General features: G+C 36.9%; 1 protein-coding gene across 1 annotated transcript in view; it reads left to right on the top strand.

Moving 5' to 3' along the window:
* Positions 1-1,502: 1,502 nt before the first annotated feature.
* ACTR2 (actin related protein 2) overlaps positions 1,503-19,450 on the top strand; it is a 38,571-nt gene continuing 20,623 nt past the window's right edge. The window contains exons 1-4 of the mRNA XM_015094304.4: positions 1,503-1,663; positions 8,374-8,484; positions 13,982-14,197; positions 17,574-17,646. Coding sequence (XP_014949790.1) covers positions 1,616-1,663; positions 8,374-8,484; positions 13,982-14,197; positions 17,574-17,646 — 448 coding nt within the window. The 5' untranslated portion in view covers positions 1,503-1,615. The remainder of the gene's footprint in view (positions 1,664-8,373; positions 8,485-13,981; positions 14,198-17,573; positions 17,647-19,450) is intronic.

The raw sequence follows: 19,450 nt of genomic DNA, 5'->3' as shown, positions 1-19,450 counted from the left end.
AAAACTACTGATAAAAGGACAGAGTGAAACTGAGAAGCAGTCTAGTATTATAATACCAAACTGGGGGTTCATCATCCAAGTTTTATTCTTGTCAATACACATGTACAGCAAGTGAAAGGCACAGTTCTAGTTCTCACCTCTCAAATATGATGGCATTTTCAAATAGATTAATGTCATTCATACAATAAATACTTGTTGAGTGTAACAAGCACAATATTCAAACACCCATGGTAAAATAATAGCAAGAAAAGAGAATAAAGAGCATCTTGGAGGTTATCAGCAAAGTCTTCAAAGATGTGACAACCGGCTCTGAGAGCATGTCTCCTGATTGATTAAAAAGAAAAAAGGCAGGAGCATTATAGAGAGAACCAGAAGTTTAACAGGGCTTCCCAAGAGGCTCAGCGATAGAGACTCCAGACCTGCTAATGAACGCGAGTGGGGTTCCACCCCTGGGCTGGGAAGATCCCCACTTCAGTATTCTTGCCTGAAAAAGCCCAAGGAACAGAGAGGCCTGGCGCGCCACAGTCCATGCGATCACAGTCAGACACGACTGAGCACGCACATTCGAGTTTAAGAATATGAAATTAATAGTAAATAGCGTCCACTGAATGGATTGCTTACTTTGCTGTGTAGTTTCTAAGTTTGTCCCACCCATGACTATAGCCTGCCAAGCTCCTCTGTCCATAGAATTATCCAGGCAAGAATACTGGAGCGGGTTGCCATTTCCTTTAAGCATACAACCACCCACGGAAGAGCGACTGCTATCCCCGTAAATAGACGGGGGTAGGCCCAGATCACATTAGTCTTCGTTGGCAGGGCCGTATTTGAAAGTAGGGTTGCCCCATTTCAAAGTCGAGAGCCTGTGAAACAGGTACAATAGAGGTGTGAAGCAATATGGTGCTGCTAGAAGGGAAGTGGTGAGCAGTGAGGCTCACCTAACTAACGGCAAACCCGGACGAGATGGGCTGGACTGGAATCAGGGGGATCTGTATAAATGCAAGATTTCATGTGTCTATACCCATCCCAGCTCTGCCTGCTGAAAAGGCCTAGAAGCAATGACACACCAAGTTTCATTCAATGGTGGGGATAGTAAGGGTGTCTTCTGTTTCGGCCCTGCCGGCAGGCTTCTCTGTCACATTCCAAAGCCCTCTCGCCACAGACCGTTGTCCTTCATCTGCCTGCAGCCGGAAAACGCCGAACTCCTGCAAAGCCTTAGAAAGCAGGGGAAACTGCCTGCCAGCTCGGCTACTATTACTGCCCACCAAAGGGTCGGGAACAAGACGCCCACAGGAAGAACCCGGAAGGGCGGCGACCCTAAAGGCGGAGCAGGCGCGGAAGCCGGGCTGGCGCCGTAGGCGGGGCCTCGGGCTCCTTTTTTTCTTATTGGAGTGCACCACTGCCAGTCTCGGCCTCTTTCCTCCCGTCCCCGCCTCTTCCGTGCAGGCAGTTTGTTAGGTGGCGGGTGAGAGCCGGCGGTCACTTCCGGTTGGGGGAGAAACGTTAGACCGAAGGCGGGGCCGGGAAGAGGGAGGAGGAGGAAGAGGAACGAGAAGGGCGGTGGGTGCTCTAGGTTGTTCGGCAGCGGCTGTGGCTCCGGCTCTCTTCCGGGAGGACGATGGACAGCCAGGGCAGGAAGGTGGTGGTGTGCGACAACGGCACCGGGGTAAGCGCTCGGCGGGGAGGCTGCAGCGGCCACAGGCCGGGGCCCGGATGTGCGGGGGGCGCGCGGGCCTAAAGCGCCCGGAACTGCACCCCTGGGACCTCTGCCGGCCGGTCCGAGGGCCGCTGGCCAGCGCTTTCCACCCGCGTGGGTGTGGGGCTCGAGCGGACTGGACCCCTTAGTAGCCCCGAGCTGGGCACTCCCGCAGCTCGGGGTAAGGACGGCGGGCGAGGCCGATGATGGTTGGGGTTTCCACCTGCTACCGGTCCGGGGCCGGCCCAGCGCTCTAGCCGCAGGAATTTGGCTCGAGGGCTGGAGGGGTAAAAGGCTGGGCTTGTGCGTTGCGAAAGGGCTTCACTCACCAGGGTCGCCGATGTGTAAAAAAGGAGAAAGACCAAGAGGCCTTGCTCTTCCTGTAGAGTTGAAGATACGGAACAGGAGTCAGGAAACGGGTTTAAAGAAAAAAGGGAACTGCTGTCATGCAATGAACCTCAGTCCTTTCGCAGTGTCTGAGGCTTTTGTTGTTTTGTTTTCTTGTTTTCTGAGAGAATGGAAGGCCAGATCAGCTGTGCATCATTTACGTTTTGTTCTCCATGCTGGAAATTTGGCCCAGGTGCAGCCCCGCAGAGACCAGTATGTTTCCGTGGTTGATCTTGATCCTTTAAGGCCCAAGTAGTAATTCCACTAACCTTAGGGAAGTTAACCTTAGGAAGTTTGGGTACCCCTCCTCCTTTTTTCCCTTATTGGCAGACTACAGTTAATGTTAGTATTTAAGATCCTAAAATGCAAATAATTGTAAAAATCAGAGTAAAACACTGATTTAGACGTTATTTGAAAGTTGTTTCTCTTAGTTGCCCCTCCCCCCAATAAAAAAAATTTTTAGGCAGCAAAGTCAGCAAATTAGAATACAGAACTGTTACTTATTTTGGATGAGTTCTGTAGTGATCACTTCCCCTGCATTAAAGCAATTTCTAACCATTTTGAAGCTGCAGTATTTTGTCGCTTTATCCCCTTCCTTCCATAAATGTAATATATGAATTAAAATAGATTTTGTATGAACTTCAAGTCACTTTGGAAACTGGATCGTTGAGGGGAAAAAAGAGCTGATATTCACCGCCATAATACTGCCTTTGATTGAATTTTTACAAGCAGTGATTATACTAGCTTTATCTGAACTAAGTTGAAAATAGATGAGAGTAAGAAGAGTGTTATCATTTAATACAACGTTCATACAAAATAGCATAGTACTTAAAAAGAGGCAGCTTCCATTTATGTGCGTGTTCTTTATTAAAGTTATTTATGTGTCCACAAATGTATATGTGTATGTGAAAGTTTTGAAGGGATTTGTGAGAAATTTATGTTCGTCGTGGTTATCCATGAGACTAGGGATAAGAGTGAGGTCAGGTGGGAAGGACTTCATGACTCAGTTATTGGGAAAATGTTCTTTATTTTTTAACAAAACATGCAATGTTAAACTGTCTTTAAATGAAATTATAAATGTGTTCCTTTTACAGTTAAAACTCAGTTTAAAGGTGCTTTTTTAAAAAAAAATTGGCCTAATTCCCCCCTGTAGTCTCAAATTGACATCTAAATAAATGTAAATCTTTAAAAAAATTGATACTAATGTATTTTTTTTGTGACTATGTCAGTTTTGTTTTTTTTTTAGAAATCGAAGTCTGTTATATTTTAATGGATTCCTCCTCTTTGAAGGACAGAGAAACCAGTTTTTGTAGTATATGTTATTTCATAATATGCAATTAAAAATCTTTTTTTTCTTGTTCTTAAGCTTTTTTTTTTTTTTGGCTCTGTAGCATGTGGGGATCTTAGTTCCCTGGCCAGGGTTGGAACCCACGTCCCCTGTAGTGGAAGCACTGGACTGGCAGGGAAGTCCCATAATTAGTTTTATGTTACTGTTTCATTAGCTTGTTACAAAACTCATTGTATATTTGATTAGCCTTATGTCTATAATTTAAGAATCTTGTTCCTTAAGACAAAAGATAAGTTACTGTGACATAAGTAGAAAAGTGTAGTTAATTCAAACAAAACTTTGTGTAATGTTTGGCATTGTATTTCTAATTACTTTAAATATCCAGATTTTCTATAGGACATGATTGACTTAATGAAGAAACTCCATGAAGAAAGCTCTGATGTAGTATGTAGTCAGGAATGCTGTGATATTTCTGAAAATTTAGAGAATTAGGAGCCACTTAGAGTCTGTATTTCTTATACTTCATAGTCCTGTTGATTTTATTTAGGTACCTGAAGGTCTAATGATTCCTCTGTGATTAAGAAGATACTAAAATTTAGTTTCTAAAAATTTATGAGAATAGTTGTTATTCTGAAGCAACTTACCTCTTAACACATTTTAGGTTTTAAAATTATAGGCCATTTGAGAAGTTGATTTTTTTTTAAAGCCTCTCTGGCAGGCCCTAAATGGAAAGCCCTAAGGGTAGATGAGTTCTTACAGTCACATGCCAGGTTATGGTCCTGCTCCTCAACCTCTCCAGCTCCCAAGCTGGCCAGTGCCTCTGTAGGGCCTCCTAGAGGAGGAAAGCGCATCCGATTCCAATACCTTATGCACTTCATCCTCATAACCATCCAAACCTAAAATGGAGCCTGTGTAAACCGCCACCTAACGTAAAGCTGCGGAAAGTGGCCAGATAGGTGAAGATGTGGAGATCTGCTTCAGCTTAGGTGCCTTTCAAGGATTGGGCCCAGGCCCCTGACGTTGTGTATTCTTTTTCCAGACTTGGGTGATTTCATCAACGTTGAGTTAGTTTACCAACAGTGAAGACTTTTGGAGTGCTTGCTGCTTGACTGGTATAATTTTTAGGGTCCAGTGACACAGAGTAGCTTGTAGTGTTAAGATAGTTACACTTTTTTTTTTTAATTGTACTTTTACAATTCATGTTTGTAGTTGATTACAGCTTGCTTTATCAGGCTTAAGCAAATTTATATGTTGGATTTAGGAGTGTTTGAAGTAGAACCAAATCAAAAGTAGATTTGGTTTAGCCCTTGAAAATGCTTTGGAATAAACAGAATAAATATTTTGGTGATCTAAGATCAGAGTAATCACTATGCAATTAAATTATTATATCAGTGCCAATTTAAAGTAATAAAGGAAAAATACAAATTAAATAAGCCCAAATGAAGCTTTATAAATCCCAGTTTGTTTTTTGAGGGGAGAAAGATACCTTTACAGCAAATGTACATGGGCTTTTTTTTTTCTTTGAAAGAAAATTATATTGTTCATGTTCTTACCATTTGATGACTCAGTGGGAAGTAAGGGAGCCTGTTTAAACCACAGTGCTATGAAGAGGAAACTATATATGGTAAAGTCTATTTCTTAAACAGCCCTATTGCACACAGTGAGAGAACTAAGTCATGAGGTCTTAAAATGATTGAAGTGGGGGGAGGTATTTCAAGAATTAAAGTTATGCCAAACAAGTAGTTTAGAAAAGAATATTTTCTTTGTATATTATTACCTTATGGTTTAGATTTTTTAAAAAATGCTGGCTTTTTTGAAAGAAAGGAAATGCCAGGTTGTCTGTTGGTTATATATTACTGAGAAATAGATCATTGTAATTATATTCTTGTTATTTTAACTGCTATTGCATTGACATCTGAAATAATGTGATGTAGTGCAGCTGTTGCCATTTTGACCAAACACTAGTTCCCTGTAGGAATGCTAGCACTGGATTACTGTGGCAGCATCTACTTGCAGTAAGCTACTGCTTAATCAGAATAAATAATTTCATTAATTAGTGATTGCTATCTTTAATTTGAACTAAAAGCCAACTTTCCATTTTTTAAATAATTTTAAAAAATATTTATTTTAGTTAATGTATTTATTTGGTGGCACTAGGTTAGTTAGGGATCACATGGGATCTTTAGTTGTGGCATGTGGAATCTAGTTCCCTGATCCCTGGGCTTCCTGCATTGGGAATGCAGAGTCTTAGCCACTGGACCTCCAGAGAAGTTCCTTCATCTTTTAATGAAGCACAGGAATAGTAGTTCAGAGTTATTTTTATAGTTTTAGGAATTCTTAATTTTTGTCTTCTTACTTTAGGCACTTGGCAAATATGTTGTCCTGTGAAATATGCTCGAACAAGCATTTTACCTCCTCAGCCTCCTGACTGCCTGGTCGGGTGGGGAGATGGGGGGGATGGGACAGACACGACTTGACTTAGGCTCCATCCCAGGCTCCTCCTCCCACCTTCACCTAGTGTTAAGATTTCTCAGTTAAATCATTGGTTTACATTTAATATGCTGAAAATTGCCTTTACAAATGTGTAGAGTCTTTTTTTCACTCGTTTTACAATGTGTTTATCGGAGAAGGCAATGGCACCCCACTCCAGTACTCTTGCCTGGAAAATCCCATGGACAGAGGAGCCTGGAAGGCTGCAGTCCATGCGGTTGCTGAGAGTTGGACACGACTCAGTGACTTCACTTTTCACTTTCATGCATTGGAGAAGAAAATGGCAACCCACTCCAGTGTTCTTGCCTGGAGAATCCCAGGGATGGCAGAGCCTGGTGGGCTGCCATCTACGGGGTTGCACAGAGTCGGATACGACTGAAGCAACTTAGCAGCAGCAGCAGTGTGTTTATCTGCTCGTTATGTCACTACATAAAAGTTTAATGTGCACGTTGTTTTTGCTGTTTATATTTGGAATATATGTATAAATTATGACTAAAGCTGATACTTGTCTGGTGGTCATGACAGATTTTATTTATGTAGAAATTTGAATATAGTGGCATAATGAGAAGAGATTCTCTGGTCTAACATCTGATCTCAGTTCACAATAAGTGAACTGGCTTTTGGCTTAAGGACTAGAGAGTTTGATTTAGAAGAGATGAGTGTGAAAGGTTTTTTTCCTTTTAGTTTGAATAGACTAGAAAATACTAAGTATTATTCTTTTCCTCTGCGGCAGTTGTTGCTCCAACTCTTTCTGGGTCAGATTGATAAATTTTGGGTGAAGATATTGTGGAAAAATGAACTAACACTTCTGAATTCTGTTAAACACTTTTTTTTAGCGTGGGAAGTATATTGTTCTTTACTATCAACCACTATTCAAGTAGAGGTAGGGATGAGCAGGCAGGATATCTATTGCATATGCCATCATATCGCACTAACTTCAGCCTTGGAAGGTAATCCGGAAAGAATCGTATCATGATGTTTTAGGTTTTAGAAAACCTAGGTTCAGTGGCAAACTGAGCAGGACTAGGTTTTGTGGGTTTGGAAGAAAACCTATTTGAACAGTATATTTTATGTAAATTCTAAAATGTGAACATGAATGAGGGGATATGAATTCAGGTGGTATTGGAAATGTGCAATTTTTAAATTTTAGACAGATTTTTTTCAGACTAGTAGCTTCAGTCTGCTGAAGACATGATTTTAACATATTTTTTTAAAGCACTATTTTTAAAAGACTTGCAGTTATGCATGGCAGAATGTTCTAGGCTATTTATAATTAAATGTGGTTCATCAGTATCATTTCCAACAAGGTTGTCTTTGAAATAGAAAAATTTTGTGTTTTAGAGAGTTAGTCAGAAGTCAGTGAGTTTCAGGTTGTTGCTAGCTTTTACCACCATCAAACAAAACAGTTCCTTGTATGTAACAGCTTTCTGTCCACTTTTGTGTTATTTCTGTCATATGTCACATTCAAGTATTGTTTTTCTCCTTAATTCTTCTAAGATAATGTGGTGCCAAATCCATGGAACAATAGACTGTCTCAATATTAAACATGTTCTCTATATTAAAATAATCATACTATTGTACTCTTGAGTCAGCAGCAAAACTTTTCATTTTTGTTGATCAGTTAAATGATACGCACCTAGCATGTGTCAGACACTGTTCTAGGTGCTTGGGATTCATCAGTAGACACAAAAGTGTTTGCACAGTATACTGTACATTGCACAAAATCTTGTTAAGGGAATGGTAGAGGTTGATGACAGCTCCTCTTATATAGCTTCTTCCTCCTACCCTAAAGTTTTTAACTGCCTTTTCCTTGTAATGGCTGCTCTTAAAAATAAGGCTAAACAGACTGCATTATTGATATAAGCATTAAAAACCCTTGGTTCTATTTTCAGTTTTACTGTAGTCATTAAATCTCCTAGTTTATCTGTTTCTTATTCATAAAGTGGAAGTATTATTAGAATCAATGCTACATCCTCATTGGAGAAGTACACTATCTAAATATGAACTTATGTCACCTGGTATTACTAAATGTTTCTCTAAATATAAAAATGTAAATAGCCAAAAATGCCTAATAAATGTTTATTTTAACTTGCTGCTGGTCCAGGTGCCATTTGATTTCCCCATTTTGGAAAATGGTGTTACTTAAGTGAATTCCCAGACATGAATGAAAGCCTGCTTCCGTTCTGTTCATTTTCTGACGTTTCTTTTAAAAATCCTTAGCATTCTTTGAATGAATTTGTCCCTTCCTTGCTGTGCATCAAGGCAGCAGGTCAGCTTAGGTCCCTTGAGGCTTTCCCTAAGAGTTAACCAGTCAAGAAATGGGAACTCCAGTAGTCAGGCCATGAAGGAAATAAATGGAGGATATGATAGATGGGGTGATTACTTTGGGTAATTTGAAAGCACCAAAAGTTTAGGATATTATATAAATGCAAACAGTACTTTTCAGATACAGTTTTTAAATGGATAATAGTGTAAATACTTTGACGCTAACCCACTTTTTACTGTTCTTTTCCAGTTTGTGAAGTGTGGATATGCAGGCTCTAACTTTCCAGAACATATCTTCCCAGCTTTGGTTGGAAGACCTATTATCAGATCGACCACCAAAGTGGGAAACATTGAAATCAAGGTAATATTTTATTTATTGATAAATGAGGAGCAAAACCTACTGAAATGTTCTTTGAATTAAGTAGTTTTAAGATGTGATGCCTTGAAAAGCAAAGGAGGAGGGCCGAATTTCTTATATTTTAAATTTTTATCAACACGTGAAGAAAGGTTCAGAAACTGAAAGTAATTTCGTCTGACTTTAAGTATAGCTTGATGCCGTTACTCTCTGAATACAATAAAAATAAGATTTTTATGTTGATGTGGATGCTGTATTAGTGACTTAAAGTCCTATAGTATAATTTTAACAGAAATCAGCCTGGTACTTTTATGTCTTTCAATTCCATATATTTGTCATTCAGTGTTAGTGTCTCTTTGGGAGCTGAAACTTCTTCCATGTTCTCATGGCCTGATATCCCTACATTTTTATATAGCTATTCAGGAAAAATAGAGTGTGCCTCTTACTGGTTCCTTTTTTCACCAGTATAATAAGTGATTTCCACAGTGTGCAGGAGGAAGCTGTGCAAGTCTTTATTTGACCTTGCATCATTTATCTTAGGACAAGGAGAAGGGAGGGAATGTTGTCATTGCCTGCATACCGTTCTTAACATGAGACTGGACCTTAATAGATTTTTATCTTCTATTAAAGGAGGTGGAAATCAAAAGGGAGTTAACAATATTTTAGAAGGGAGAAAAAAAAGAACAATCAAAAGTCAGTGGTTACCACTTGACTTAAAATCTTCAGATAGCCTAGGGATCAGATTAGGTTACACGAAATGTAGTAGAATTTAGAAGCCGTTTTATGAATCATTTGTAAACAGACTAGCATCGTTGGTCCTATCTGGACAGTCCTTGACAAGACTTCAGAGAGTTTGTTAGGTTGTAAGTTAAGTTACCCATCTCTGGGACGTTTGTTTGAGGTGTTTAGAAAGCTGGTAATAGAGAGGAGACATTTGCTGCTGGAGAGCTCTCTGCTGTTGGGACTAGAGGATTGAGTTATACGATGAATAAAAATACAAACTGAAACTTAGGTTCTGTGATAATTTTTTTAAAGACTTAAAAGAGTGAATGATTCTGGCCTCTGTTTCATTATAGTCAGAAGGGATACTCAATATGAGAGTTTCTTGGTTTGGGGTGGTTTTTTTTTTTAGTGTCTTTTGGGAATTTTATAGAATCCCATATTCTGTTTTTGTTAACTCCTTTTGTTCTGATTGAATTCCATCTTAAATGAACTTCAGCTTAAAATTTAGCTAGTAATAGTGATAAGGATACAGTTTTTTAATAATGTTGAAAGTCACTTTTATTCAGTATCAGCCTTTTAAAGAATGGTTTTTTAATATACTTTACGGATAATAACATTTTTGAGGTATTAAGCTACATCACATATAGCTATTTTTCTTGCCAGCATAGTCACAAATAATTACCTATATTTTTCACTCCTACTTTTCTTGCTTTTTAAGGGCAAGTGATAGAAATGAGTCTAGGTGATACTCAAATAAGACATTTTTGCTAAGGAATTCCCCAGTAGCATTTGCTTGTATGGTTTGTCAGTCTGTTAAGTTGGTTTACTTCTGTTCGATCTGCTTAGCTTTTTAAGTCTTTCAGGTTAATTTGTTCTTCCAGTAGAAAACAGTGAAAGAAAAGAGAACTGTGTCAAATTTAACTTGACTACTAAAGCTTTGAAAAACACTCTAAACACCCTTTCCCTACTCAGCTAGACCTTTTCTGCTGTTTATTTTCCTTAATTAAGGTACTTAAATTCAGTAACAAATGAAAGAAATTTGACTTTTTTGGAATATTTCAAATTTGGAATATGCCTAGTGGATTGATTTATACTTTTTGTGTCTTGTTACCTAAAATGTGGTAGACTGAAAACTGGAAATTTAAATTGTTTAATGAGTTAACTTTCATTCAGGAGTAATAACTGTCCGTGTTAATTTGGCCCTAATTATTAACTCCGTAAACTGTAGTAGTACTGCATCTGCCTCGACCTAATTTGTCTCTATTGCTTGTATGTTTAAAAATTTCAGTGAGGATTTTATTTAGGCCTTTTCTGACTCTTACTTCTACCTTCTCTCTCTTCACCTTTCTTGACCTGTTGAAGTAGAATAACAAAAAGATGGTAAGTGAGGTTACACACATGCTCTCTGTTTGTTTTCCACTTTTGCTTGGTGGGACAGTAGTTGTTGTTTTGTGTCCCTTTAGTATTGGGGAGGGGGGTGATTCCATATTTTAATTTCTAAGTACTTTGATTTTTAACCTTTTTCATTGCTTCAATTTGGTAGCAACTAATTAAGTCCTATACTCTCCTGATTGCATACAATGGACCAAACCAGAACTAATTACTAACATAGTTTTGAATTGTTTTCCTTGTGTTTTTTGTAGATGAATGTTACAATTAAAATGGAATGTAGTGTGCATTATGTTAGAAACCAAGTGGCTTTCTTTAGGATATGTGTGATCCAGAAAAGTGGGGTGAAGTTGTTGCATTTGCATCAATTCACTGTTAAATTGAACATTGCCTGTCATAGCCTATATATGTATATATTTGCATCTGGTACAGTATCATACGTGTATTTAATAAACTAGGTAAGATTGTAATGTGTCAATGAACTATAAATAGTAAAGGAGAGAAAAAGATTGATTTGTTTCCTGTATTATCCTTGTTTATGAGCAGATTTTACATTACCTGATTATAAATAAGAAAAAGGTCAAAGTCTTGTAAGACTTTTCCATTGACAGTGGATTTTCCCTCTAAATAAATACCATTGTACCTTTTTCATTTAAACTAGAACTGGACACATCCCAGCAGTTGAGTCTTTTATTATATTTTTCTGTGATAGTCTTTAAGTTTTTCTATAGTAGATATTCTCATTTGTTTTTAATATTATTTGTAAGTAACTTTGACAGAGATAAATATCAGGCCTTTCTAGTGATAAGTGTTTTAGCTAGTAACAGTAACTAAACTAGTGGCAGGTTCTTTTGAATAAACAAAAACATGGAAAACTGGAAATTATTTCTAAATAAGATCATGCATTTGTCTTAAAATCCTAAGGAGATTAAGAAAAGAGAGTAGTTGCAGAGAACTCTTTAATGTTTTTTATGAAATTTCTTTCTAAGAATTTAATTGTGGTTTTAAAGTATATTTGCTCTAATTTCCAATTTGAGGTGACATTATTCAGAATGATTCTTGGCGTATCGCATCTACACTGCTTGCTTTTCATAAAATATAAATGCCTTTAAAATGGCATCTCAGACAGTTACTGTAATTTTTCATTTTTTCAGATAATAGGTGATGTCCAGTGATGAGGTGGGTGGTAAATAGGTGATGTCACTTGAGGTCCAGTGATGAGGTGGGTGGTAAAAAAAAACCAAGGCCTGATCTGACCGCTTGTAATTTTGATCTTGAAGATGAAGGCAAGTTCCATAAAACTCTTAGCATTTTGGAGTTTTGGAAATTGAAATGTTCTAGGGAAAACTGTGTTTTAGGATTTTTTGAGATAAAATTTTAGATAAGTTTTTGAATTAAGTAGCTTGAGTTATTCAAGAATGTTTGCACTAATTTGACAAGTTAACACTTGTTTTCTTCCATTTTAAATGTCCTCTTTGTTCAGAGGGATGGTAAGATACTTGATGCCAGATGTTTCTTTCAGTTAATTCTTCATAGTATGTGTGCCCTAGAAGTAGACACATGACACTTTTATTTTGAGTTGGTATTAGATCAGACATATGTAGGCCCCTATTCTTGCATGGAATAAGAACTAAATAGTCAGATGTAATTAGACCAGATTTATACTAAATTTGTTGAAATACAGTTGTGAACATGTATCAATGATATAAACCATCTTAATTATCTAATCTATTATTACCTTGTATAACAGAAAGGTACATTCCAGAAAAAAGTAACTAACATTATATATTAAATTATATTGATGGCCAGAAGTCATATAGGTATTTGGAGATATAGATTCCTCCCCCTGACATTTTATTATGAAGTGTTTGGAATACACAGCAAATTTAAAGGAATTTTACCATGAAACTCATACATCCATCACCTAGATTCTGACATTAATGTTTACTATACTGATATATCACATATCTATCCATTTATCCATCTGTCAGTCCATCTGTGTATCTTGTCTTTCAGTGTATTTGAAATTAACAGTATTCTTCTAAGTAGTTCAACAAATGCATGTCATTTAGTAGAGTTATCTAATATAAGATTTTTAGTTTTTCATTTTTGTATCAGATCATTCTAAATAGTTAATATTTAAGAAGTTTGAGTATTAAGGCATGGTGCATTAATTTTATATGCAATTTAGTTGCAATAGAAACATTTTAGTGAGTATTTCTAGCATCTGCTTTAACTTTGTTTTTCCTTTTTGTTGCTTTCAGTGGATTTTCCAGTTTTTTTTTTTTTGGTTGTTATTGTCTTTAAATAGAGTCCTCACCCTGGTTTCTTTCTTATCTCTTTTTTTTTAAATCATTATTTAAAAACAGTTTAAAGTCATATATTTATTTAAACTTCTGTTTTAAAACATCTTAAGATCTTATAGCAAATAGTAGCTATTTTGATAGTAGAATTTTTTTTTAATTCATCAGTATGTGTTTAAATCAGGATTATTTAGTATCTCGACTAGCCAATTTTTAAAGTAAGATTTAATTCTGAGACATCATTAGCCTTATACACATAAAATTTGACTTTTGAAATGTGGGTCATCTTAAGTATGTGCTCGTTGGAGACAAGACTTGTGAGTATTCTGCTTCCTGGGTGATAGCGTAGTTTTCCAGTATTTTACTTTAAGATTGGAAATGTTGCTTATGAGATAATTTTAAAGAAGAATTTCTTCTCTGTATCTTGATTTTTTATATCTCTACAAATTATCTTTCATCTTGGTGAGGCACATATTGAAGCTTAATTTCAGTTTTAATTGGGACATATCTAGGTAGGCATTTGTGAAATTTACAAGTTTGTAGTGCGTATATCCGCTATTAAAGTATAATAAAAATCATTTTATTTTTTGCTTCTCATTATGCCGCATAGTACTACACTTATCATTTTGATATTTAGTAAAAAGAAATGTGCTGCATGCGTTGAGCATTTTTCTGCAAGTTTTTTTTTCCCCTGATATGCTATCTCACATATCACAGGCCTTATTTTTTGAACATTTGAGCAAAAGAAAGAGATGAAACCTCATACAAACCCCTCCAAAATATGAAAATGTGGGGTTTATTTGTGCTAATGCTCTTCTTTTGGAAACATATTTATTAAAGGTAAGGTCAATTTATTGATTTAAACCACATTGTACATAAAAACTTATTATTCATAATTAAGATTTGTAAGACATTGTTCTTGAAAGGAAAGATCAACTTTTTAACTTGTGGAATGAAGAAATTTATCTGAAAGTGCCAGAAATATTAAAATTAATTATTCTCCAGTTTTCCAAAATATAAGAGGATAATTTTCTGATGGTATTTTATGCAAAAATTTGGTCTAAAGCTTTGATATTATAATTTTCTAGGATCTTATGGTTGGTGATGAGGCAAGTGAATTACGCTCGATGTTAGAAGTTAATTACCCTATGGAAAATGGCATAGTACGAAATTGGGATGACATGAAACACCTATGGGACTACACATTTGGACCAGAAAAACTTAACATAGATACCAGGAATTGTAAAATTCTACTCACAGAACCTCCTATGAACCCAACCAAAAATAGAGAGAAGATTGTAGAGGTAAGTTTTTAGATGGGTTGTGCATGTATATGTTTCTGTGATGTGATATTAAAGCAAATTTATCTTACCTCTGTTGTTGAGAATAAAGGAAATAAGAGTAATTGTTACTTTCTCCCAGATCCTGTTTATTGAGCACCTAAGTATATGTTAGTCATTATAAGTAGAATATACCAGTAAACAAAGCCAAAATCCTGCTGCTATGGAATTTACCATCTAGCAGGGGAAAATAGACCAAAAAAAAAGAGTTAATTGAATGGTTTATTAGAAGATACTAGATGCTAAAGGAGGGGTGGGAAAGAGTAAGGGAGATCGGGCATGTATTTTTCATAGGTTGTGGTAGTACGTGTCCGTAAGGTAATATTTAAATGGAGGGAGTTAGCCAGTAACTAACTGGGGGAAAAGCATTCCAGGCAAAGGGAGTAACCAGTGTAAAGGTCTTGAAATGGGACCAAGCGTGGCATATTAGTCAGCAAGGAAGCTGCTGTGGGAGAGCAACGGGAGATGAGGTGCGAGGAATAATGGGGCTGAATCATCCAGGGCCTTGTGGGCTCTTACAGGAGATTAGATTTAAACTCTGAGTGAAATGTAGGGCTACTACAAGGAGGAGCTATTACAGACTGAGGTTTCTATGGCTCCTGTGTTGAATGTAGAACATAAGGAGGCAAGCGTAGAAGAAAGACGAGTTTGGAGACTTTTTCAGTTATCTAGACACCAGATAATGATGGTTAGGATTAGGGGTAATAGCAGAGAAGGTAATGAAAAATGGCCAGATTGTCGCTCTGTTTTGAAGGTAGGGCCAAAAAAAGATCCCGATTTCTTAAATACATGTGATAGAGAGGTAACTGAAAGTTTCACTTGAGCAAACACTGAGAGTAGAACAGGATTTGGGAGGGAGATGGATCAGGAGTTCAGTTTTGGACATGTTAGGTTTTCTTTAGACATCAAGCAAAAATGGTTACATGTATAAGGTCAAGTTCAGGAGAAAAGTCTGAGGCTGGAGGTATAAACTTGGGAGTCACGAGGATATAGATAATATAGTTAACCAAAGAAGTGATAGCAGACAGTGGGGAGAATGCTGAGGGCCAGGGAGATGGGAGGGCTTGGGAAGGGAGGTGGAAACAGTAACGAGGTAGGCAGTTAAAGAGCAAAAAGTCTGCGTTCTTAATACTTGAGATGGGTAACTTTTCAACAGTTTTCTTTCATTTTGTTATATATGAGGTAGGAAATTTTAATTACTTTGGATTTTATTAGCTTTCCAGATACTGCTTAATGTAAGTAAATGTTTTGTTTTACTCATTGACTATGTTGAGATGTTGATGGAAATTTTAGAAGAGATTTAAAATTTTTGTATTTTCAAATTTTGAGGTTGTGGTTTTAGCTACAGAATCCATAATCATTTCTTATGGTTCATTTTTTATTTTTTATTTTTTTTTCTCCTAGCCACCCCTGAAACTATGAAAGATGGGCTTTATTGTATTTATATTTTAATTGTGCTTTATACTTTCTAAATGATTTATAGTTACTAATCGTTTGTAACAGATAAGTGGTCATTTATAATTGCTCTTTATTTTTACCAATGCATTGCAAAAACAGAGTGTAGAGATATTTTTGTATTAAATCAAGAGGTTACCACACAAGGAGACCTCTTCAAAAAAAATAATACAGTAGCAGAATGGAAACCAAGTTTTCTTTCAAGTGAAAATTAAGGGAGATGGCATTTGCTATGTAGTGGATAACATCATACCTGTCATCCACTAACTAACTATTTGACTAGGACAGATTTTTTTTTTTAATCTGCAGAAATGACAAGAATTAGTCTTACTACACACTCTAAGGTCTCCTCTTCGTTTAATGCTCTTTTTTACTTGTAAATAGAAATTTGACTATGACTGATAATGCCCCATTTTAATCTCATTCAGGAAGTTGTTTCTGAGCTACAAGTACTTCTTAATGATCTTATGAATAAAAATAAATTTTGACAGACTGTCAAATTGATAAATGCAAATACAGTTGATAAATGCAAATGACCTTTGAACAACACAAGGTTAAGGGTGCCAATCTCCCTCAGTCAAAATTTGTATAAAACTTTATAATTTGCCCTCTGTATCCCAGGTTCTGCATCCCTGGATTCAGCTGATCTTGGATCATGTGATGATGTAGTATTCATTTATTGAAAAAAATCTGCAATTAAATGAACCTGCACAATTCAGAATGACATGTGGTGTTCAAGGGTCAGCTGTATACCATTTTCGTCCCTGTAGCAGGAGGATAAAGGATGATGGAATAGAATACTAGTCAGAAAATTTAGTTGCTTAATTGATGAGTTTGTGTTTCAGAGCTACAAAATTTATTTATTTATTAGGATTAAAAATTTTTTTAAAATTTAGTTTTATTGAAGCATGATTGATTTACAATGCTGTTTTAAGTTTCAGGTATACAGCATAGTGATTGAGAGGTTTTTTGTTTTGTTTTGGCTATGGCATGTGGGATCTTAGTTCCCTGACCAGAGATTGTGCCCTCAGCAGTGGAAACACAGAGTTTTAACCACTGGACCACTATGGAATTCCCCAGAGTTGTAAAAATTTAAATTGTATATCATTCTCATTGTGATCAGTTGTAAAATTTCTAAATATCAGATATTCATAGTGGTAGTCTGCACTGCCAGTCAGTGAATGCAAACTGTGGATGACAGAGAAAATCCTACAGAATATTCCTGGCCAACCTGCGATACAGACAATAAGCAGCATTGTGAGCAGAGAGGACGTGAAGGAGCCCCTCATCCCTGCAGTGGACCTCAGCACAGGGTGGAGTGCAGCCTTGCTCCACTGGGGAGCGCAGACTCAGCAGCTGAGCAGCTTCTGGATCTGCCAGCATTCGAGAATTGTTTAGTCTTGTTTCCCTGCTGTACCGTTTATTACCTGGAGGTAGAGCCACAGTCTTGCTTGGCCCAGGTTGAGGTAAAGGGATGGGAAGGTTGGCAGTTCAGTAGTTTGTGTAGTTTGTCTTTGAATTAAAAGACATTTCCCTTAAGGGACATGAGTTCAGAAAGTCTTGTTCAAAAACAGAACACTTTGTTTCACTCTAATCTGCCATTAGCTAAAAACTCTCAGAAATCTTTGCTTTGTAGCACTTAAGAAATGCTTGGGGACTGAGTGTGTATTAAAAAAAAAAAATCTGTCCTCAAAATTAGGGCTCTCTGACAGCAGGACTTTAATAGAGGCAAGAAACAGCTGAAGAGAATGGAAGATTCATTTGGGTCGTTTGATTCGCAGCTAATCCACTCTGGCCATCAAGAAAGCATATATTAATACATATATATTACATTATAATGTAATTTCTAAATACTAATATTTTCCCTTTCCTTTTGCACTTTCAGGTAATGTTTGAAACTTACCAGTTTTCTGGTGTGTATGTAGCCATCCAGGCAGTCCTGACTTTGTATGCTCAAGGTAGGTAAAGCTTAACTTTCAGTATCATTAATTCAAAAACATTTGTTACATGTATTTTATGTCGGAGAAATTTGATTTCTCAGGAAGTTTTAAGTCCCAGAAAGCTCAGTTTTATATATTTGTACTAATTCAAATATTCCACAGTTTGTCAAATAAAATATACACATTTTTATTTTCTTTACTAAACAATGAAGGACTTAAGAAGAAACTTCTCAGTTTTTTTTTTTATAAGTAGGAAGTTTCTTTGGAGAAGGCAATGGCACCCCACTCCAGTACTCTTGCCTGGAAAATCCCATGGACGGAGGAGCCTGGTAGGCTGCAGTCCATGGGGTCGCTAAGAGTCGGACACAACTGAGCGACTTCACTTTCACTTTTCACTTTCATGCATTGGAGAAGGAAATGGCAACCCACTCCAGTGTTCTTGCCTGGAGAATTCCGGGGACAGGGGAGCCTGGTGGGCTGCTGTCTCTGGGGTCGCACAGAGTTGGACACGACTGAAGCGACTTAGCAGCAGCAGAAAGTTTCTTCTTTTAGGCAAATTAAAGTAAGAAAATTTTTGAAGGGAAAAGTAAACATGGAATCTGTTCTCAGAATTGTCAAGAGTTTAAAAACGCCAGAAAGTTTCATATAAAATTATCTTTTTAAAATACATAATAGATTTAAAGGAAAAGGCAGACATTTGAGCGTACCTTCCCAACTTTTGAAGTGGGTTTAATGGAGTGGACCTACTTTTATTTTGTTTTCCTGGTACTACCATTAGTAACTGCCTCCGTATCTACTGGGAATAAAATAGTAGCCATGTAGGGAGAACTCTGTATCCTGATGATCTTGTGGTGACCTTAAGAGGCCATCAGATACATGCACAGAGCCTGTTGGGCACTTAAAATGTAAAGATCCCTCAAGAACTTAGACTCTTAATGGGGGAAAGATACAGAAATTGATTTAGCATGTCAGAGAAGGTTTCTGAAGGAGGTGACAACTAAATGTCAAGCCTTAGTACTTAAGTGATATATGACAGTACAGTCGACCCTTGAACAGTGCTGATTTGAACTGTATGACTCCACTTATACGTGGATGTTTTTCAGTAGTAAATAATACTGCCGTACTACATGGTCCATAGTTGGTTGAATCAGGTTGCAGAGGGCCAGCTATAAATTATATGCAGGTTAACCCCCATATTGTTCAAGGGTCAGTTGTGTTAGGAAACAAATTTTAATATTATGGTGATCCATCTGACTCTACACATGGATGAGTGAAAGTCACTTTGTCAGAATATGTACTAGGTTTTAAACCTGTCTTTACTACTTCATGTAGATACTAAGAAAATACTTGGGGAGAATTAAATTTTTAAAGAGGCTTTATTCATTCACCAATGTGTTGTGAGCTTGGCGTTCTGAGGAGCTAGTGTTTGTCTGCATCTAGGAAATTGTGTTTCATTTTTTTCAAGTAAATTTCAGAATTTATTTTAGAAAATACTTTGGAAAAATAGATATTAAAAATTTTGAATCTTAGCTTTGAAACTGGTGATTCCAGTTAGGGGGTGGAGATGGGACACTTCTGCTGAAATGAATTTTTGCTTTAATTGAATAAAATTGACCTTAATAGATATTTCTAGCAATATTCATAAATTTATTTCTGTCCAAGGAGAAGATATCCTCTCTTAACTCCTCATATTTAGCTGGTTTTGTTTAAATACTGAATTCTTAGTTTTGAGAAGTGATAATTCAGTAATTCTAATCAAAAGCACTCTTAGCTGAAGAGAACTCTTCACCTTGCATAAAAACAAGGTGGCTAAAAGCTACCA

This window comes from Ovis aries, chromosome 3 (genome assembly GCF_016772045.2).
Source record: "Ovis aries strain OAR_USU_Benz2616 breed Rambouillet chromosome 3, ARS-UI_Ramb_v3.0, whole genome shotgun sequence".
Lineage (NCBI taxonomy): Eukaryota > Metazoa > Chordata > Mammalia > Artiodactyla > Bovidae > Ovis > Ovis aries.
This window is presented reverse-complemented; position numbering and strand designations above follow the sequence as displayed.